The following is a 23,542-nucleotide window of genomic DNA, read 5'->3' on the forward strand; positions in this document are numbered from 1 at the left end:
GAAAGAGTCCAGTTGGGGGTTTGGATTCTTGGATTTGGTGATCTAACGTGTCTTCATCCATAGGACCCCAAGTGCCTGGATCAATCAAAAGTTCGATTCTATCTGAGCTCCTCATTTTCAAATGATATGCACATTGTTCACAAATATTCATTTTCGAAATAAGTGATTTCTTATAATTTACTCCATAACAATTTTCGCATTTGCATTGAACCCACAAATTCTTGTATAGATCGAGATCATTAGAACAATTCGCATTTGCATTGAACCCACAAATTCTTGTATAGATCGAGATCATTAGAACCGGAGGAGTATTTGGTTCAAAGGATTTAAGAATAGAAATGTGCAAATCATTGATTCTCTTGAGTGCACTCAAAGCGTTGGGGTCAATTTTCCTAAATGTGAGTACATTTCTAATTTTTCAGATGATCTAGAGGGTCCACCCGACTAAAGAATAGCAGAATTTAGAGTAGTTGGTCTTGATGTCATTTGATTAAATCCACTGAAGTAGCCAAGCAGATACAGAGATGGGTTTAAGGGATTCAAAGCCGAATGAAAGGGAGGATCCAAACCAGACTACTCGTGCAAAGTGACATTCAAGAAGAAAATGTTTTGGTGTTTCCATACAGGTCATACATAAGGGACGAAAGTCATCAGATATAAAAAAGCGCTTTGAGAAAAAATCCTTAATAGGAAGGCAATTATTGCAGTTTTAATCCATGCTTTATGGAAACTCGGGTCTGATAAGAGTGAAGTTCCGATTGCCATAGCAGCAAGTAAACATTCTTATCAAAGAACATGCCATGATCGTATTTCCAAACAATTTTGTCTCTACCATAATAAATTGAGAGAGTATTTCAAAACAATCTTGTCCTTACCACATTGAATTAAGAGAGGTCCGAGACGCGACTAAGCCCAAGAATTTCTAAGGTCTTTCTATAGTCTTAAACATTCGAACGGAGATTGACACTTTTGAGCATGAAAGGTCGAATCATTTGTTATAGGTAAATGAAGTGACTGTTGAAAACTTTCAGAGACATTACATTAACAAATTTATTTTCACCTAACGCTATCTCTCCAAGTCAAAATATCAAAATAAGTTGAAGATGTTAAAGGGGGCAGCTGCCCGTGTGGTGAACCCCTCTTCAATAATTATTCCAGCTGAATGTAATGCACAAACATCTGCATCAAGACACTTCTTATACTGGCCTTTGCATCTCTGATAACGGCAAAGTAAGCTCCACACCATAGCCAATTTGGGCATCTAGGGTATCATTTACAGGTACTTCAGCATACCACGGCCCTCAACACTAAGTTTAGTCGCCTGCAAATTCTTCTTTTTTGGTGCTTTCAACTGTTGCAACTTCTTATTCATCTGCCATGAAAAGGTCAAAACGATCGGTTTCAGGGAAAAATAAACTGAATATAGAACAATCAGAATGCTTGTTTCCAGATAATTATGTATAACCAAGACGTAAATTTAAGGAGGCATTCTTAGTAGTGCAATGTTTGGGGATCAGACAGTTGTATGAACATTATAGATGCATCCCCTTTTGTTTCATTAACCAAAAAAACCCAAAAAACCGTTTCCAAATATTTGAAACCAACACATTTAATTCCAGGGAGATAAAACCAAACCTTTAAACGGCGCTGATCTTGAAAAACTTGTTTCGCACGGGCCCTAATTTCATCTGGATCAATCTTAGACTGGGGGCGCACAACAAAGTCCATTGGTGTTGCATCAGGCCTTGAAGCATGCAGCCTTGAAGAAGATTCCGACCTTGAAGCATCCTGAGCTGATGTTGATCGTCTAGACTTTTGGTCACTGTAATTTTATAACCAACAGTTGCATTAACGAGCACATAGAATCCGAATAATCATATCAAAGCAAGCATTAGGTTACATCTTACCGAGAAATGTCCAAATCAAAATCACCATCTCTAGATTCCATTGCTGCAGCTCTATTTGCAGGCCTACAAAAGAATATAAAGAAAATAAAAATAAGAAACGCAATATGAAAATGCACGTATAAATAAAAAAATTTTAAGCAAACATGATATAATTAGCATAAAACTGACTAAAAGAAGAACCTTTTGACAGGTGGTCTTCGCAAGGGAACCCTATCATCATCAACATTTCTCATGTCCTCAAACCTTGTGCTCTTATTAAAGATTGGTCTACTCTGCATTATGTTCAACATTATTTTAAAGAGTTAATGCAACTCGATAGAAAAGAACTCTTTGAATATATATATAAAGAAACCTTTTAAGACAACCTAGGAAATGTAAATTTGACAAACAGTATTTGATTAAAATAAGGTAAAGGTTTTACAGAAATCACAAGCGCCGAAAATTCAGCAATCAAATTTGTACTCTATAAGCAACATACTAATGAATTAAAAATTAAAACATAAAAGCCACAAGGCGTGAGTATTGCTAATATGGTTCCAACCAAGAAAAGAAGGAAATCGGGACAAAATTAGAATATAAAGAACAGGAGCTTCAACCAGAACATTACCCATTTATCAACCAAATCCTTAGCAAGTTTCCTGTTGGAAGTGGTTTCCTCATCTGATTTTGATAAAAACATAATGACCTGCAATAATATTTGAGAGGAAAAAGAATCAAAAGGCAATAAGCTAAAAACTAGAAAGCTGGATGTTATTATCGCAGAAAGAGGTTCCTAACCTTTCCAAGTCCACTTTTTTTTAGTTGCTCCCTTCTATCATGCTGCTCTAGATCAATTGGAAACTGCGTGAAAAAAGAACATTTCAGTTTTTCGTGTAACAGAATGTTGGGGCAGTGACCATTATTGCACAGGCCAAAATTGAAAGAAGGCCAGTTTGTACATCAGACAAAATCTGCAAAATAGCTGCACGGATATTTATATTTGGCAAGCTTCCATCAGGAAGAGGTTCAAGCCAATTTTTCAACAAGGTTAAAACTCCATGATCTAAGAATTCAGGTTGAAGCTGCTTCCTGCATAGAGAGTAATTTTAAAGATGAGAATAATCCTTTCTAGATAAAGACAAGCAAGCCTTATTTACTTGGCAAGCAGCTTACTTTGAGAGAACCTCAGTAAGAAGTGGCAATTTCTTGAGTTTACTAATAGCAGGCTTCCCTTGTCTATTAAGCTCTGCATCTTCTTCAGCAGTTACCTCAAGCTCAGCCATTACACTCTCAACTAGCAATGCAATTTCTGCAGGACTTTTCTCATTCTTCTTCCTTTTTTTAGCCATCTTAAATAAGTCCTTAATCTCCGGATCCTCGTCATCTTCCTCTGCCTAAAAGATTGTAAAAGTGATCCAAAAGCATCGTAAAATTAGACCTCTTCATATCATCAAATTTTAAGAAACCAGTAAATTTGTATTTCTAAGTACATAAATCTATGAATATAATAGCAAACCAGCTTCCTAAAACTCTATTAAAATAAAGACAAAAGCGCATTAAATACATAAAAAAAAAAAGAAAAAAGAAAAAGATGATTGATAACCTGAGGAGCTGCACCAGGCGACCTTGCTTCATTGTCACTTCCATATCTGTCTGCAGGGTCGACTCCACTGTCATCTATGAAGTCATCATCATCCATAGTCCTAGCACCCTCTTGATCATTCTATGCCAGTAGAGATGGTCAATGAGAAACTTAGCTAGCCTTTCACCATCTTTTATTAAATTCCAGAGCAGAAATTTGATTGTGCAAACAAGCTTATCTTAGTAAACCAAGCATACTCAATCAAATAGAACATTGAGAAGTACAACAGTATCATAAACAGATTAAGAACACATTGAAATTGATATATAACTATCCATTGGAAGAACAACAAGAAGTCAATTTATACTAGTAGCAATAATAATGGTGAGTCTTGAAGCCAATATTTCCAAAGGTGATTCTTAACCTTGTGAGCTATTATGATTAAAACTGGAGATCCTAATGCCTTTTAACTGTAAACTGAAGGGTTGAAAACGATCATAGGAGGCTCACAAATGTTTTTTCTTTCCAACAATAAATTTTATTCTCAACTTTAGGTGAAAAGACAAACTAGTATTTTTTACCGAGAACTAAATTATCTTAACATAAAATAGACAAAAGAGAAAAATGGCAACCAAACATGTTTTCTCTTTTTCTGCTTTACTTTATAACCAAGTTTTAAAGTAAATTAATGCAAACAGATAAAAATTTTACTAAATCCAAATTCCAATAAATAATATAAGAATCTAGCTTCAAGCAATAAACAACATAGTCTATAATTTTTTATGCAACTGAAACCATTGAGAATCCATAAAACTAAAACCCAATTTTCCGAATTCAACCATCAATAATCCAATTACCATAAAAAGAAAATACCTCAGGATTAACCCACTCCCACATCTCATTCACTTCTTCTGACTTCCCCAACTTTTTAACAGTTCCTTTTTCACTAACACCCCCAGAAAATTTCTCCTTGTGCCTCTTCTCCTTCTTCTTGCTCCTCTTCGCATCAGATTCCGATCCTTCCCTCCCAAAATTGGACTCTTCGTCTTCATCTAACAACTCAGGGGCAACCATACTCTCTTTTCCCGTAGAACCTCCTTTCTTAACCAGCCTTTTTCTAGGTTTCCCAACCTTATCGGTATCGTAAACCGGTGTCTGCGATCGTTCTTGTTGGCCCCAATCTTCCAAGTCATCGAGAAGGTCTTGCGGCGGCTCCGGCGATCCGGGGTCCGATTGAAAGTCGTCAAAGTCCATAATCGCCTCTCCTTCCTCATCGCGATAACTATAAGAGACATAAAAGAGACAATCACCGTAAACAAACCCTAGGGCTTTTTTAGAAATATCTTTATATATCTATGAAAGAGTTAAAAACCCAAAATTCAAGAAGAGAAAAGCTTACGAATCCATGGCGTCGGCGATCAATCACGGGCACAGAATTAATTTTGATTTTTCTAGTTAGATGATAAATGAGAAAACATAAACCAAGTTATAAGCTACGCAGGAATGTTTCGTTTCACCCGCCAAGTCGGATCGGTCCACTCGGGTTTTTACTCTTTTCAGGTTGGATTGTTAAAAGTTGGTTTAAATTTTTGGTAAACTGCACTGTTAGTCACTAAACTATGTTTAAGTTTTTGTTTTGGTCACTGAACTTTTCAAAAGTTTTTATTTAAGTCATTGAGATGTTTAATTTTTTCTCTTAAAAAAAAATTCGTTAGTGAGTTCTAAGAGACGATTCGATGATTTGAATGGTGGATCAATACCTATTGACGATTAAAAGAATATACCTTAGATCCAAGTCAATATGTGATCAATGTTGAAGATTAGAGAAAAAAGTTATTTGAATTTTGATTCACATTCGTGATGCCTAAAAATGTTTTATAAAAAAAATTGAATTGTAGAAGAGAAAGCGTAAGAGAGTTTCGATTGGAGCAAACAATGTGACTAGATATAACATAGTCAGTGGTTTAAAAAAATTTTTGAATTGTTCAGTGACCAAATTTTTAGTTAAGTGACCAAAATGAAAGTTTACCCTTAATTTATTGACTAATAGTGTAATTAACTCTTGAACTTTAAATAGGTTGGAAGTTTGTAATTTATACCGTGTATTTAAATTTAGGTTTAAACATGGGGAAAAAAATTGAATTTTTCCCCCGAAGAGATTATTATCTTTAAATATATGCGACCTGTTTCGATTTAAAAGAATTTAATATCTTTATTTTTGAATTCAAAATATTTATTCATTTATTAATATACTTAAATTTTTTTATAAGACTAGAAACATATTTTAACTTTAAATTTAATATAATGGATTTACATTTTAAAAGTAAATTTTAAATAAATATTTATATTTTTATAATTAAATTTAAATAAATATTTTATATATTGTCAATTTGAATTACAAATTTGACTTCATTTACTTTTATTTAAATATATCTTAAATATTTCATACTTATTTTAAATTTAGTTGTATATTTTTGTGATAATTCCATTAAATTATTTTCATTTAAAACAAATAAATTAGCATTATTTTAAGATAATTAGCTTAAATTGCATTTTTAATTATAAATCAAAATTTTAAGATTAATAAATATAGGAACTTTTCAAAATTTTAATTAATACTAATATCGTTTTCAACAATTACATACATTTTTAGAAATTACGATATCTTAAATCACATTTCATTAAAATTTTAAGTGTTAATTCATTAGTTGGTTTTGGTACATCAATCTAACTTCAATATTAAATTTAGTATTAAAATATTTTTATTCTAATTTAATATTTAAATTTATTTTAATATTCAATTTGATATATATATATATATATTTAAAGTTTTCGCTAAATATATATATATATATATATATATATATTATAGTTTTTTTATTCGAACACTTTTCATTTCAAGCATTTATCTTTAATTTGGGTAAAATTTTCTCTTAATCCTTATCATTTAATTTTTAATTTTATACGTTATTCCATTCATTTTTAAAAATATATTTTCTTAAGATTTTTATATTATTAAATATAAAGTTGGTTTTAAATAAATTATATCTTTAAAATATTTTACTTAATTAAGTTAAAATTTAAGATTATAATATTAAAATTATTAAAATTTAATTTGTTAAGCTTAAAATATAGTTTTAGAAAAGAAAAATATTAATAATATTTATGAAATTAAATTTATTGTTAATAAGAGTTAATTACATTAATTGATTAAAATGGAGCAAAGATAAATATAAAATTATAAAAATTGAATATTATTTAAATTATAATAAATTAATATTCAAAGATTTTTTGATATTAAATATTTTTAAAATCAAATAACATTAATATAACTAAATCTGAATTAGTTAAATGTTTTAAAAATATTTTATAATTACATTACTTTTCAATTCATTAATAACAAAAATTAATATTACAAAATATTATAATAATATACAAAATCAATATGTGCAAGACGTAGAAATACAAATTAATTGCCAACTATTCCAATTAAACGATATGGAATAGGAGTTAGAATTTGGAAACATTACCCTTTTTTTAGGTTAAATTCTATTACTTCTCTCTATGTTTTATAAAAGTTGTAGATTTAATCCTTTATATTTTTATTTTTTTCATTTTTAGTCCTCAGCAAACAATGATTGATAAATTTATTAAGTCTATTGTTTCCAAAATTTGATGCACCAAACAAGGGTGGAGCTAAAAAAATTTTTGAGGGGGGGTCAGAATAAAGTTGTATATTTTTATGATAGCAAAAGTAAAATTTCACCATTTTAATAACTTATATCTTTATAATTTTTAAAGGGTTAAATTAAATTTTTCTCATTCTTGGGGACAAAGTGTAATTTTATCATATACTAATTTAAATTTTTTAAAATTATAAAAGGACTAAAGGTGAAATTTTCTATTTTAGGGTGGTCTAGGCCCTTACTAGCCCCCTTTAGCTCCACCTCTGGCACCAAACATATTATCATATGTGTAATGTCATGTCACTTTATTGTTTCCAAATATTACTCACTAAAAATTCAATTAATGGATTAACGAATGTCATTTACGTCAACACTAAAATTGCAAAATTTAAAAAGTATAGAGATTTAAAATGATCTAATTGAAGAATATGAATTAAATCTACAACTATATGCATAGTACATGATTAATAATTAAATTTATTTAACTAAATAAATTTCAATTTTTTATAAAATTCTTGTTACCCCAAAAGAATGATGTTAAAACTTTCTTGAGGTTAAATATATTTTGCTATTGCATATATATGTGGGTGAAAAATATATGTAATTTTTAAAAAATTTAATATAAAAATATCTTATTAGTTGTACATATTTTTTATATTTTATTTAAAAATTAAAATAAAATTTATTACTTTATAAAAAATATTTTGAGTGATACCAACCCATTTAACTCTTAAATAATAATATAAATAGATAAATATATATTTAAAAAATATTAGATGAAAAGGGTATTTATTATCATATTAATTTAAAATTTTGCATGGATGAGATATTTTTTCTTACATAACGAAATCAAGGGCCTTCGTAGGATTAACAGGCAATTAGACCGTTCAGAATCCAGAAGCAACTCCCAGCCCTTCTTTTATTGTGTATAAAATACAAATAAAATGGAAAGAAATAATACAGGAAGAACCCTAAAAGAATAAATAATAAATAAAAGATCCCGAAATAAGTAAAGAATAAATAATGGGTCATTTTCATTGCTGCTCATATTCAGAGATGTCGTCAACTCCCCTGTCCTTCATATTTTTCTTCTACTTGTTAATCTCATCCTCCTCTTCGTTGTTGTCCTTCAGTAGTGGTGCAAGTTTCAACCTCACCACCATTGCTTTTGATGATGGATACAACCCTCTCTTCGGTGATTTCAACCTCGTTCGCTCCCCCGATGGCCGCAGCGTTCGCCTCCTCCTTGATGTTTCTTCAGGTAATTCATTTATTTAATACCCATGCAAACCCCCTTTTTTCTTTTTAAATTCCGTTTGGGTATTTGATTGAAATTCAGGGTCTGGTTTTATTTCGTCAAGTATGTATGAACATGGATTTTTCAGTGCCAAAATCAAGTTGCCATCTGATTATACTGCCGGAGTTGTGGTTGCCCTCTATGTAAGTTTCTTGGTTTTTAATCTTTTAATCTGGAAATTTGATTTCATTCCCTTAATTAATTTAAAATCGTGAATTATTTTTTGTTTTGTTTTAATGGTGAATGATGCAGGCATCAAACGGTGACGTATTTGAGAAAAACCATGATGAATTAGACATCGAGTTTTTAGGGAACGTAGAAGGTAAGCCATGGAGATTTCAGACTAATCTGTATGGGAATGGCAGCACAAGCCGAGGCCGAGAAGAACGTTACAGACTTTGGTTCGATCCATCAAAGGAATTCCATAGATACAGTATTTTGTGGACGGCCAAGAACATCATGTGCGTTGTCTTAAACGCCTTTTTTTTCTCCGTTTTGTCCTTAATTAATTTCCCCGTTTTTAATGCCTTTCCTACACGGTTTTTTATATGTTTTGCCTTGGTTCACGCATAAATTAAAGCAACTAACAAGAGAATGTTTTTTTTTTTTTTTTAATCTTCAGTTTTTACGTCGATGAAGTTCCAATTCGTGAAGTGGTACGCAGTGACGAAATGGGCGGTGATTACCCAACAAAGCCGATGTCTATATATGCCACCATTTGGGATGCCTCCAGCTGGGCCACTAATGGTGGCAAAATTAAAGTTAACTACGACTATGCCCCTTTCACTGCCGATTTTAAAGAGCTGGTCCTCGAGGGTTGCCCTATGGATCCCATCCAGGAATACCCCGATTTCACTACCTGTAAAGAAAAAGATGCCTGGCTCGAGACTCGAAACTTCGCCGTCTTAACGCCGAAACGGCGATCCGCTATGCGTAAGTTCAGACAGCATTACATGTACTACTCATGCTGTTACGACGTATGGCGGTACCCCGTTAAACTTCCTGATTGTGTAATCGATCCGATCGAAAAGGCAAGGTTCAATGACACGGGAAGGTTAAGATTTAGCGGAAGCCATAAAAAGCAAGCCAAGATCGCAAAAGCACGACGGAAGAAAAAGCAACGGGCTGCTTCCGATGAACGCACCGATGTATAGTGTTAGATTTGTGTTGGTTAATTAAAAACGTTATCTGTTAATCTGGACCTTCGGTGTTATTTCTTTTCAATCTTATAATTATAGTATAGGATAGAAATCTGTAGGGTCGAATGATTGATTTTTGCACTTACCATTTCTCTCGTGAAAATCAGCCTTGTGTAATTTATGAGGTAAGCTTATCTTATTCATGTATAATAACAAATTAATCATTTAATATTGTGAGATATTTTTCTCAGTTATCCTCAAAAAGAATGGCATTCACCTATTTATATATATATATATATATATATATATATGATATAAATATTGTTTACAAACATGACATATTAGGTAAGTGGGTTCAATACATGTATATACATATCTTATCTTAAATTTAACACGTGTTTATAAGGTCTTATGCGCAATCCCACGCGCGACCTCGCAATGGATTGCAGTCCACATCTTGTGATCACACATCATCACACGAACTCAACTAAACCCATTCGGATTTGGACCAAAGATAATCACTACTGTAACAAATATATTAGTAAGATACAATAATTTAAGTGATATTAAGTCTCAAATAATTGGAGGAATATGTAAAAGAAATTTGTCTTATGCAGTAGTAGGGCAGATAAATAACTGGAGAAATCCACATTTGAAATTTACAACTTACGTCACTTCTTAAGTAAACTATTTGTATCCTTTGAAAAAATTTGTTTACATTTATACAAACTATCAAATACTAAATTCAACCTATATATGAATTCGGTGTTGGTACTCTACATGTCTGTTATATTTGTACCAAATTTCATTTTATTCGTCAATAACGTATGATATTTTAATTTTATTGTATGTATAATAGATTATTTTAATAAAGATAATTTTCCAAAATTTTTATAAATTTTGAAATACATACAAATAAATATTAATTATTAATTCAATTTAAAATATTATTTTGATTAAAATTAAAGTATTTATAGACTAATTTGTTAATGCTCTTCAAAAACGTAAATAGTTGACCATAAAATTGTTGTATTCCTATTAATATAGAATATTAAGATAAGTAATAACTTGCTCTTTGTTAGCAAAATCTGAAAATATACCGTAGAAAATTGTACTACTAACTACCACTTTTTGGTTTCAAAAAATCCTTAGTAGAAAAGGTCCTACCGGGAGTCGAACCCAGGTCGCTGGATTCAAAGTCCAGAGTGCTAACCACTACACCATAGAACCTGTTTGTTAAAATTTTGATACCTAAAGTTCTCCAACGTAAATATCACGTACTCCTAGACCGCCGAATCACTTGGATACGGAATAGTAAAGTTGGAAAAGGTTAAGAGTGGATATATTTTTGCTAGTTGCACAAACCTCGTCAAAATTCTTTGGACGACTTTCAATGGCTTCAGTCTTAAGAGTGGATATATTCTTCATTAGCTTAACACTACTTCAATTAAGATGAGTCTGTCTTTGAGGCAAAAGAAAAGTTGACTTTTGTTTGCAAGGGCATTAATTACCAAGGAATTTATTAAATCTGACCCAAGACAGACACTCGTAAAAAACCGCCATTCGTTTGTGACCAAAAAGTAAATTACTAATGGGGCCGCATATGGGTTTTCATTGCTTCCAAACCAACCCACCTGGATATGCAAACGAAGTTAAAACTGCTTCAACTAAAAGCATAAGGATGGAAGGAATTTAATTGAATCTAATTTCAGAATAATCAACCAATCGCATATATATATTATATAACTTTCAAAGAATGAGTATACAAATGTGCAACCTTCCCCTGCGTAAAACAATACAATGGGAAGTCATGTGAATCAAGGGAACTGGAATGACCCTCCAATATCAGAATTCTGTGATGGGGGATTGATGGCCACCCACAGTAGAGAAATAGAGATTGCAATCAGACCTGACCATACATATACGATCGTAGGTGTTTTTCCTCGTCTTCCCATTAGACCCTTTGCGAAGGGGTACAGATGAGCCAATACCCAGAAGCTGAAGAACACACCTCCTAGCAGATGGCTCCATTCAGGTACATCACTGTATACCGTACGCAGGACTCCGTACGCAATGGCAATCAAATTAACAAATATGATGGTGAGTGGAGGTATCATGAGAGATGTCCATTTGAAGATGTAGAGATCAGCAAAATCATCATCCACATCATCACCAGCGGATTTTGATGTCAGGGTAAATGATATTTCGATACCCGCAATCACCTTTAATAGCCCCTGGAGCACTGCAGCAAGATGAGCACTGGTGCCTCCAATCAACCAGAACTGTTCATTCCTCCACCACTCTTCCAGTTCAATGCCGGACCACTTGATTTCTAGCACCGCAAGAGCACAAAGGGTCAGGGTGATGGCCAAGAGGTAGACGAGGAATGTTACATTGAGTGTCTGAACTATGAATTGATCCGAAAAGAGGGACAGTGCGGGAAGGAAGCAGTAAACAATGAGGAATATGGAAGTGAAAGGGTATATCCCAACATTAAGATAAGCAATCCTCTGTAGAAACTTAAGCCTCGGGCTGCCTAGCAGGGCATTGTTGCGTGAGAAGAATATCTCGACCGAGCCAGTGGCCCAGCGTAGAACCTGGTGAAGTCTATCAGTGAGATTTATTGGAGCAGTGCCACGGAAAGCATCTCTTTTGGTTACGCAATAAACAGATCTCCACCCACGATTATGCATCCTATACCCTGTGACAACATCTTCAGTTACTGATCCGTAGATCCATCCTACACTTTGCCCCCATTCAGTCTTATCTTCATACCAGCATGAGATGACATTGATTGCCTCTGCAATTGTGGATGCATCAAGAGGCTCCCGAGGCATTGTGAGAGCACCAGGTGCTCGTCCGTATTTGATAGAAGGATGATCAGCAAGGGGCTGGCCTTGAATTGCTGCAACCCGGACAGACTCAACAAGTAAAGTCGAGTTCCCAAACTTCTTAGGAATAAGAGCAATATTCATTTCATCATCTTCCCTTAACTGAACATCTTCAGGGTCAACGTCAGGAGCAGAAGCAACAGTTGCAGGTTTCTTAGTACGGGGAAAGCAGCAGCTACAGCAATCAGGGTTATCTTGTAACCGAGGTGGCTCAAAACCATAAAGGGCAGTGCGGCGAAAGAGGCATCCTGTTCCAACATAGACAGGACCCTGAAGTCCATCAAGAGCTCTCATGTTAACATCAAAGAAGACCGTGTTGTGATTGGCATAGCGGTCAGATGGATCAATTCCTTCAAACCTCTGAGGAAATTGGACATAACAAATACGTTCCCCATCTCGGTCCATCATAAAGCATATTCCTTCTCTCAATGCTAGGGAATTATAAACGTAGTGGTCACAATCAAGATTAAGTATGAAGGGGCCATTGGACATGATGGCAGAAGCTCGAACAAGTGCATTCATGGCCCCTGCCTTCTTGTTGTGATCATAACCAGGTCGCTTTTCACGAGTAACATAAACCAGCATAGGAAGACGAATGTCAACCTCACTCAGATCCATAGAATTTCCATCGCTTTCGGTACCATTTTGAGGCACAGCACTAGGAGGGTCCAACATCACCTACAATTAATAGAGTTCAGGATCTTAGTTCACATAATCATATTATCATTACAAATGATTAACAAACTTATTTAACAACAGCTTTTGTAATATAGCAACAAATGAGGTCAAAGAACACCCCAAGCAGTGGGAACACAAATGCGACCTAAGATTATATTAAAAATGATAAAAAAGAAATAATAATGAGCAGTTGATAATGGCATGATCGCCCCTAGAATGCTCTGGCATATGCATGCCAACTGAAGAGAAGCTATTCTTGAATTCTTACCTGTATGATACTGGCATGATCGCCCCTAGAATGCTCTGGAGCAGGAACTGTCCAAGTGCCAGGCCAGTGGGTGCTATCAGCCATCCAAGTAGCTTTTGGTATCTTCAAAGTTTCCATTGGTTCGTCACTATTGTCCTCTCTCCATCGCTTCAAAATCTTTACCTCCTCCCTTGTATTGAAGGCATCAGAACGTCGTCGAATTGAATCAGAAAGACCATTTATCCTGACCTTAAATTCATCATACTCACGTTTTACCCGCCTGCGGTCTCGTACAAAATCCCGTCGCACCTTATTCTTGTAAGGATCTCTCTTTAGATTGAAATAGGATTCAGGGTTTCTAGGCTGAATTTCATGTTTCCTGCAAAAAGGAACCCAAATCCTGGCAAAACTGGCAGCTTCCGCCATGGCCTCAAAGGTTAGTAGTGCACCTCCATCATCAGAAACATAACACGCAAGCTTCTCAACAGGGTACTCGGCTGCCAGAATGGAAAGAATGGTATTTGCGGTGACAAGAGGTGGTTCTTTCTCGGGATCGGCAGTAGAAACAAAGACATCTATGCCTGGTAGATCAGATCTTCCCAAAGGATTATTCGGACTAGGTTTTTCAAATTTCTCTTGTAAAGCATTGAGATCAACATCACGATTAACCGGACAAAGCTTAGGAAGCTGATCAAGCAGCCAAGAAAAGGCAAACCATATCTCGCAAACCACGGACATAAGCCACAACCAGATTGCCTCTTCATTTGGGTGGCTGATTCTCCACTCCAAAAATAATCCAAGAACCACAACTCGAATAAGGATTAGGAGCCTGCAAGCGTATGAACAGAGAAACGAATAGAAAATTATTATCATGTCACAGTTATTAAACAAAGCTGTAAAAAACAATCCAATCTCCAAGTTACTTCACGTGTTATGAAACCAGTTGTAGCTTAAAGCTGACCACTAAGCAATTATAACCAAAGCTGGGAGTAGTTATGAAATGTTGTTATCACTTATCACAGAAAAGAATTGAAGAATCATACCGATATGGACTAAGGAGTGCAGCACGTATGCTTGATTTCTGTGTTAGAGGCTTCCACTGCTTGTCATGAAAAAACTTGGTGTCACCACCGATGTCATGCCTGCTCCCATTCGCACCATCCATCGGCCACACCGCATTCCCATATCCGTAACTCTTATTCGTTTCGTACAAATATTGAGTATAATCAAACTCATTACTATGATTCCTCATCAAGAGCTCAGTTGATTCCGCCACTGGAAAACTCCTGTCGGATTTAGACGACCGTGTTCGGCTAGCCGGAGCCATCTCAGACAAATCCAACCCCCTATAATGCTCTCTACAACCGGGACAAAACCCATCACCAGTTGCCAGAGCATCTCTATAACATTCATTACAAATCCTGAAACCACATTCGCATGGGAACACATCTATGCCTTGTCTATTAGTCAACATCTTGGCACCGCATCCAGGTAGTTCACAAAACGACCCTTCTGCAACCACCGTTGCCGGATCGGAGTCAACGATCTTCTTGGAATGAGCACGAGTAACGCGATTGTAACCCCCAGTAAACATGGAACTCGAAACGTACTGTTCCCCGCTTCCTACCGCTTGCATAGCAATTTCCATCGGCATTGGCTGGTTATCAGGTGTGGGGGGAAGATGAACTGTGTATCTAGAGAAATCTTCACCTCCAATTTCACTATCGAGATCGCCAGCCGAGTTCGTTATATGGTGAATTGTGGGCGTTCTTCTAGTAGCGCGCGATTCACTTGCCATTGTTTGGTCTTTCTCCTAACCAAAAACTCTTTTCCCAGAACCTGTAATGCAGAAAAACACCTTAAAAGCACTGCATAAAGCCTAAAAAACTTAAAACTTTCTCAAAATTCTATATTTTCTTAGTGGAAGATATACCCTTTTTCATTTCCTCCAAACATAAAGATTGAAGAGAAAAAAAAAAGAAAAAGGAAAAGAGTTAGATCAAGTAGTGATCAAAGTCTCTGAATTTAAGGATTGAACTCTGTAATTGCTTACATATAGACAAGAGTATAATATATATTATTAAAAAAGAAGCGATAATAAGATGAAGTAAATATTCAAAAGCGTACCAGTTTGAACAAAGCAAACAAAGGGCTAAAAACCAAGAAACGACTCAGTCTAAAACATCAATATCAAGCCACCATCATCTTCTTTTCTCCCAAAGACAAAACTGAGGTCGTTCTTTCTTTCAAAAAATAAACACTGAAACCAAAGAGAAGAAAAAAAACAAGGAATTTGCAAAGGTTTAACTTAATAAATTAATTAAGGGATATTTGAATATTTCCTTTTGCAGGGAAAAAAAAGTTGGTCACTACATTATAGTTTGGAAAGTAAGTTGTGGAGATATTCGGACATGGCTTGGCAAGGTACTGCGGAGAACCCGGTTTTTCTTTTTTTCTTTTTTATTAAGGTGAGAGGAGGCGAAAATTTGAGTATTCATGGAGGCTATTTTGGGTATTGAATTTATAACCCGACTTCAACGGTAGAGCGCTGTCTACGCGGTGTAAGGGTTTAGCTTCGGTGCAAGTGAGTTATTTTGGAGCCTGTCAAAGTCAAATTTTTTGATTTTAACTTCCCATGTTGTACACACTTCATATCGCTCCATTTCTTTTCAAGTGTATAGCTATCCGATAAATAATTAATTATTTAACTAAAATCTATAAAATTCAAAAAATAAATTAACATTAGTTTAATTCTGAGTTTCTTGTATCGATTTTTACTTTTGACCTAATTACAACATTGTTTTTCAATATATATAAATAATTTATAATTTTTTCATGTTACATTTTTTTATTTTATAATAACTATTTTTTAAAATTAGTTAATTATCTAATTAAAATAAAATGTTGGTAAGATTTAAAGCTCGAAAAATAAGATGAAATTCATTGCCTGCAAAAATAGAAGTAAAGATATTAATGGAAATTATTGCATAGAGATAGAAAAGGAAATAAATTATTTCCAAAGATTGCTGCACGGCTACACCCTCTTTTGGAATATGTTTTCCCATGGGATCGGCTGCAGGTGATCCTAGCCTCAACTGGTGGACTCCACGTGCTGACGCGGAGCATATGAGTTGTAAATTGCGTCTAATAAAGAAAGAAATCAAGCACCTAATCTTATTTTAATTTCATGCAAGGAAAAATAATAATATCAAAAGAAAATTATTTGAAAAAGGGAAATACTTGAATTAAAATAGGAAAACCCTTTTTTTTTGTTGAGAAAACTAAATTATTTCTTCTTCTTTTTTTAATCTAAAACTTTATTTCTCTTTTGGTGGATAAAATGGGACATTCCATGAGGATAAGGAAAATTGATAATCACGAGGAGTCAGAGGATACATTCATTCACCAAAATTAATCTCTAATAATTACTTAGTACTTATCTTTCGGGAATTTAATTACAATTATTGAGATGCTTTTTTTTTTTTTTACTTACGACCAATTAACCCTAACTAATTTCATTCACTTAAGTGAAAAGCAATATCAAATTTTGTTCACAATATATGTCATACATCAACTAAGAAATTTGGGTAAAAAAACCTGCTAATTAACATAACTTGAATCTAAATTATATTTGAAACGGTGAATATTTTTATTATTAAATTGATATATTAATTTATTTATATTAATAGTTTTAATATCAAAGTAATAAATTAATTTTTCCTTCTCATATAGATAAGGAAATGGAATTTTATTATTATTATTAATTCATCAGTATGGTATTATGTACGTATATAAACGATGACATGAAACTCCGTTTATTTTGTTATTGAGGTTTTTGTCTGTCCGTTACGGTAGTTTGTGATTTTATAATAGAATATGCTTTAAAGGATTGTGGAAAGTGCACGCAGACAGACATGTTGTGAAGATTGGATGAAATACTAGCTGTCCGGTTGTCTTTTTATGTGTTTTTGACCTCCAATTAAATATAAAAACAGGAGGCAAATGTTGAAGTGGCTGGAAATAGTCTTGTAATGAATGCAAGCGGAATGGACAACAGTAGGATCTGCGGTTTCGCCGCTTTGTCTAATATTCTATTCCCAAACGTGTCAACAATGAATACTATAACAATGCGACTTGAGGATTGGACCGGTTTAGAAGAATAATCATGACTCATCCAAACAATAATGCCTGCCTGCAGATTTTGGGATGTTTGAAATGTATGGAGATGTGCCAGGTGGAATTATTTTTGGGATGTCCGGCTTATTACTCCCACAAAATAAAATAACTCAATTAGTTTAATTCTGATTTTCATTCCTTCTGTTTTTTCTTTTTATTTGTTTGAATATTGAAATACCATATGTATCTTCAAATTTAATAAAAATATTTTTTAAAATCAAATAAATAGAGAGATTGAATTATTAGAATTAGGAACATAGAGATTAAATTGCAAAAGCTGAATTATTAGAACTAGGAACATAGAGATTAAATTGCAAAAGCTAAAAGAGTAGATGCACTGAAAGCAAAAATAGAGCTAATGAAATTTAGAATTATGAGAGTAGTGGGACATCTATGCTTGTGACTAATTGGCTTTACATTTGGAATTAAGTCTGAATGGTGGGTGAAATACAAAAGAGAAGATTTGGTGAAAGTGGGAACATTTCAGACTCGTCAATTTCGCATTGAAAGAGATCATAAGAAACGTTTTTAAACTCCGTCCTTTTTTCATTTTGATTGCATCAATAATTATTAGAGGTTGGAATCGCAGTGTGAACTTAGGTTGGGTCATAATAAATTTTTGCTCACCTTTCATTTAATTTTAGTTTTTTATTCTTTAAATTTATATATATTTTAAATTACCTCGAAATAAATAAAAATAATATTTTTTTTTATTAACATTACATATATATGAATGACATATCAATATTTAAGTAATTTTTAAAATTTAAAATTCAAAAAAATTATAAAATATATATAATTTTTAAAATTAATTTAATACCAACATATTGTCTATATGACAATCAACTTATATGTCACATTAAAAATGTTAAAGTAAGTTAACTTTTATCCAAGATTTGATAAAAGAATAAATTTTAACATTAAAAAATTTAAATTAATTTTAAAATTTTCCTTTTTAAAGTTAAATTGCAAAAAAAAAAGTTATTATGTAAAAATAGTAAGGTAATTTTAATGGGAAAGGGAAAGACAATGATAGCATAACATAGGAATTAGGAATATTGGGGCAGCGTGCGCCCGTTAAACAGGAAAACCCAGACGAAATAGGGGTGGGCGGTCCCGTGTGCACCGCGTGGGTCCACCCATTTCCGCTATCAGCTTTTTTTCCATCTTCTTTTCTTGTAGGCTATGGCGTGAATTATGGCAACCAAAGCAAATCCACTTTTTTTTATATAAAATTCTGAACCTGAATTAACGGAAAGTCGTTGGTGAGCTCAATCATCTCTCCTTTCCCCACATGATCTCAACTCAATTCCAAAAGTAGTGCTTTATAGCTTCATAACGTTTCACAAGCTTTCTTTTTCTTTTTTCTTTTTTGTAAAGGAACTTATTAACTTAATTCATAGTTCGGTAGGGTCATTGGCACCAGACAAGCTAGTTCATATGCAACTTTATTCCAAATACATAGTACATTCGAAATAAAATTCGAGGAAGATAGCAAATGAAATTTGCTTCCCTTACATGCTATTGCATCCACTCCACGATTTGCTTCTCTATATATGTGTCAATTTCCAAAGTAGAGTCTTGCAATCATCAATTAGAGTTTGTAACACAGAGGTTCATAACTAAACTAATGACCGCAAAAGAATCTATTTCCACTTTCACTTTCAGCATATTCAGAGCATGGTTGAGTCCATCAAGAAGTGTCCATAGCTCCACTTTGGCACTCGTGGCTTTTGGAATGCATCTAAAGGATCCAACAAGCCAAACTCCTTTATGATCTCTGATAACAATACCATCTCCAGCATGCCCAGGATTATCCAAAGCGGAGCCATCAATGTTGATTTAACAAAGTCCAACTTTGGTTTCTGCCAACTAACAGGATTCCCATAGTAGATAAGAGAAGATCCGACCTTGGATTATTATTGAAGAGGATAACATTTCGCAACAGCCAAATCTCCCATAAGGAGAACGCGAAGACGGTTGCCCATGGGATTTTTGGTTTAGACAGCCAACTATTTGCATTGAGATCCCAATCTAGCCAGTTGCTATTCCAATTCAATCCTAGTGAGGATCCGTTTTTTATGGTTGCCCACCAGCAGTTTGTAACCAGGCACTCTCGGAGAATATGTTCAACTGTTTCAGGGAAACTCTTACAAAAGGGGCAATCCCCTGGTTCATTGACTTAATCCCCGGTGTGTGAGGAGGTCATTTGTTGGGATAATTTTCCTAAAACATTTCTAAAGGGAAATCTGTATTTTAGGAGGGAGTTTAGATTTCCAGAGTCTCTCCCAATATTTTTTATATTTTTAGAATTTTTTAAGATTTTTTTGAAGTCATTTTGTCAACTAGTACAAAGTTAATGAACATCAAGATTAGACCGAAAACCTAATTTCAAGGTGTAATTGATTCTTAATTTTCAATTAAGATATTGATTAAGTATAATTTTGAATAAGAACTTAATTAATTATTTATCTATTTTATAAGGATACCTAAATTCATTTTAGATGAACTGTTTTTTTCTTTAAAAAAACCATTATAAAGCATATCCATTATCTCATTTTTTTATAATCATGTGTATTTTCATTTACTTTATCATTTGAGTATAATTCTATTCAAGTCGGAAATGATATTCAAATAAAATATTATTAACAATATCAACTTCAGAATTTAAATTTAATCCAAATATTTGATAGTTACATTTTGAAGAACCGAAGCATTAAACATTTCATTAAAATAGCATTTCTTACTTGTTAAAACTAAATTCATTTGGAGCTGCCCTAATATGTAAATATATACTTATCCAAAAAAAGAAAAAAGAAAAAGTAATGATGGTCTGAAAGCAAATTATTGATTAAAATGTGGGGCTTGAGATGTGATCTGCCCGTCTATTTCTCTAGTTTGAACATGGATGCAATTTATATAACTGTTTGCCCATCTTATCTAGAAGCCTATGAATTTCTACGCTCATTTCCACTGCAACATTGACAAAACACAAATATAATGTTTTTCCCATGAATCAAAGCTATTCATCTAAATCCAGACATTAATCCGACATTAAAAAAAAATCTAAAATATGTATATATGAAAAAAAAAAATTAAGCTTATTTTAGTAATACAAATATTTAAAAATCAAAATTTAGAGTTGCTTTTAAGATAAATTAATTAATTTAAATGAATATGTGCAAATTTGAATAATATTTTTATGTAAATGGAAATAAAAATAAATAAACCTACTCCACCACACAAATAGTCCATGACTTAATCATTGAATACAAGATGAGTCGCTGCACAAATCAAATTGTTGGTAGTGAATTGTGGCAGAAGATTGTGGCATTTTACTAATTCCTTTGGATCACTTCTTAACTTCAATTATTCACTTATTAATAACACTTTAGTTTGTGGCAGAGAGGTTGACTAAATCTTAATCACGACCAAATCAATTCAATTATTTTCATCAATCTTCCACTTAATTGAATTTTAGTTCGATTAATATGAGTATTATTATTAATCTAGGAGGACATAGGTTCGAGTGCAATAAAAAGTAATACACTCCTATTTATAGGTGAGGTAGGAATTATGGGCAATTTTAGTCATTATGTAAAAAAATATATATATAATCAGAACTTATAAAACTTATAACGAGATTATTCAAAAATTTCTATTATTTATAGAAAACATGATTAAAAAATCAATTATATATTTTTTTCACACACTATGAGGGATATAGTGATAGAGTTTAAACTTGTATTTTAATCACCAATTACATTAAATCTTAGATTTCCTTTTATATATATATATTACCTCAATTAAAAATAAAAATTAAAAATCTTAACTTTCATTATTTTTTAATAAAAAACAATTATAACATAAAATCAAACTAGCAAAAAATTTAATCAACGAATAACCAAAAGAATTACTCATGACAGATGGTACATTTTAAAATTATAAACTCACATATTATAAGCCCTCAAATATGGAGGACTTCTTTCTTGATCAACAATGTCAAAGTCTCGTTGACAATTAAATTTTATTATTTTTTAGAATTTATAAATATAAATATAATATAATATAATTATAATATAATCATAAATATAAGTACATTAAATTTTATTTTATTTTTAAAAGAAATAACTTTTACTATTAAATAAGTGTAATAGTGCTAAAATTGAAGACTTGGAATTTTTGAAAATTTTTGAAAATTGAAGACTTAGAATTAGTTGTATTATCATTTGTATTTTCTATAATCTATAATTATAGTAAGTGTTACTAAACGAAATAATGCTAGTCACAATTTCCTCAAACATTATAATACGATCATAAACACATATATCATTAACTTTTATTATTTTTAAATCACTTTAATTTTATTATTAAATGAGTGTAATACTGCTAGTCGTGGTTTCCTCAACATATTTTTCATAGTTTGATTTTATTTTTAATTTCACTCCGCATTATTATGATTTTGTTTACAGTTTTGTGATTTTATTTTGTTTATAATTTGTAGTTTTTATTTTGGTCACTCAATATTATTTGAAAGCATATGTAATTTTATTTTAATTTCACTTTTTTTTATATATATGAGATTTGTCAATATAAATATGACGCTAGAAGGATAGACCATTTCTGACTTGGCTTTTTGTGCATAAGTGATGTAATAGGTCTTTTGGGGCTTTTGATAGTTCTTTTTGGTTGATCGATATTCATTATCAGGTTGATTTGATGATGGGAAGGTTAGGTAACAAATTTAGCAATTTCATCATGTTAATGCATCTTTAGTTTATTTCTAATTTGTTCCAGTTTTATAGTTATTGTCACTTTGTCCTTCTCTTCTTTTTTTTTTTGAAACTATTCTACTTACATGACATTTGTACATTAGTTTATATTGACTTATTTATTGTTTGTATTATATATCATGTCTTTGTATAACTATTACTAAAATTAATATTTTCTTTAAGAAAAGTGTTAATAGAATTCTCCGTGAGCGAAGTTAACAATTAGATCTAAGTTAATTTTGGTAATTGAACTTGATAATTATTTTTATTTGTCCTTAAATTTTAGAAATGTAAAAATTAAATGATGTAATACTTTAAAACTGTAATACCCCTTATCCGTATTCGTCGCTGAAATAGGGTACGAGGCATTACCGGAGTTTACCGAATTAATTTTTTTCGTTAATACGAGTTAAATACTATTCATTTACTAAAACATGTCATGACGTCCTTTAGATGGGCTTCCAAAGCCCAAAACATACTTCGAGACCAAACCAGAATTAAATCGAAACCATAGGGAATTTTTCACAAAATCCCAAAGTTTTTTTTTTTTTGCTTAATATAATCCCTTTATAAATGTATAACCTTCCCTGCAAATTTTAAAACCGAGACCAATCCAACCAACCAATTCATTTCAATCAATTTGATACCAAATTATGCTTCTATTATAACTACACTATTTAACATATTCATCATTCTTTACTTTAATGTATATTCATTAAACAAGTCTTAGTATTTATATAATCATCAAACCTTATACATGCCATATAAATCAAAAAGGAAATTTACAAAAGCTACCGGAGATAATCTGGATAGTGTGATCCTCTGTGTTGATCCGATCCTCCGTATATTTCCATGTCAATCTACAAGAGACATTGAATACACTCAAGTAAGCTTATAAAAGCTTAGTAAGTTCATAGGCATAAAACATAAATCTTACCAAATATTTATACACTTATACAATATACACAATTATTAAGTTCACCTGTCAACCACAATCATTGGTGAGTTCCCTTGTATAAACTTACTACCACTTATCCATTTCCTTTAATTCTTTTGGGCCCATTTGTCACATATCATTGTTTAACCAAATTAGGGAACGGTTATGGAAAATTGAGTACTTCACTTTCACTTTGCCATAGTATAACTATGGTATTGCGTATGATCACTTATCACTTTTTGAAGTCATAG

At 32.6% G+C, this 23,542-nt stretch overlaps 3 protein-coding genes and 1 non-coding gene across 5 annotated transcripts; 1 reads left to right on the top strand and 3 right to left on the bottom strand.

Annotated features, from left to right (window-relative positions):
- Positions 1-807: 807 nt before the first annotated feature.
- LOC108479186 (protein IWS1 homolog 1) lies at positions 808-5,032 on the bottom strand. The gene is made up of 11 exons (XM_017781636.2): positions 4,868-5,032; positions 4,342-4,750; positions 3,490-3,609; positions 3,060-3,280; positions 2,846-2,975; positions 2,685-2,747; positions 2,515-2,592; positions 2,088-2,179; positions 1,908-1,970; positions 1,636-1,822; positions 808-1,372 (listed from the first exon to the last, which is right to left on the bottom strand). Exons 1-11 carry the CDS (start codon positions 4,873-4,875, stop codon positions 1,274-1,276), a joined length of 1,470 nt encoding a protein of 489 aa, XP_017637125.1. The 5' UTR covers positions 4,876-5,032; the 3' UTR covers positions 808-1,273.
- Positions 5,033-8,210: 3,178 nt separating this feature from the next.
- LOC108477718 (probable xyloglucan endotransglucosylase/hydrolase protein 30) lies at positions 8,211-9,857 on the top strand. Its single transcript, XM_017780225.2, has 4 exons — positions 8,211-8,415; positions 8,494-8,594; positions 8,704-8,912; positions 9,074-9,857. Exons 1-4 carry the CDS (start codon positions 8,211-8,213, stop codon positions 9,603-9,605), a joined length of 1,047 nt encoding a protein of 348 aa, XP_017635714.1. The 3' UTR covers positions 9,606-9,857.
- Positions 9,858-10,748: 891 nt separating this feature from the next.
- On the bottom strand, positions 10,749-10,820 carry TRNAQ-UUG (transfer RNA glutamine (anticodon UUG)). Its single transcript has one exon. It is a non-coding gene; the product is annotated as a tRNA-Gln (tRNA).
- A 476-nt stretch (positions 10,821-11,296) lies between these two features.
- LOC108479185 (cellulose synthase-like protein D2) lies at positions 11,297-16,061 on the bottom strand. 2 transcript variants are annotated; one of them, XM_017781635.2, is made up of 4 exons: positions 15,534-16,061; positions 14,450-15,245; positions 13,428-14,235; positions 11,297-13,159 (listed from the first exon to the last, which is right to left on the bottom strand). In XM_017781635.2, the coding sequence occupies exons 2-4, from the start codon at positions 15,202-15,204 to the stop codon at positions 11,408-11,410; spliced, it is 3,315 nt and encodes a 1,104-aa protein (XP_017637124.1). In that variant the 5' UTR covers positions 15,205-15,245; positions 15,534-16,061; the 3' UTR covers positions 11,297-11,407. The 2 variants fall into 2 exon arrangements, with proteins under 2 accessions (XP_017637124.1, XP_052879001.1); XM_053023041.1 differs by having other exon boundaries at positions 15,340-16,061.
- Positions 16,062-23,542: the final 7,481 nt, after the last annotated feature.

This window comes from Gossypium arboreum, chromosome 12, assembly GCF_025698485.1.
Source record: "Gossypium arboreum isolate Shixiya-1 chromosome 12, ASM2569848v2, whole genome shotgun sequence".
NCBI lineage: Eukaryota > Viridiplantae > Streptophyta > Magnoliopsida > Malvales > Malvaceae > Gossypium > Gossypium arboreum.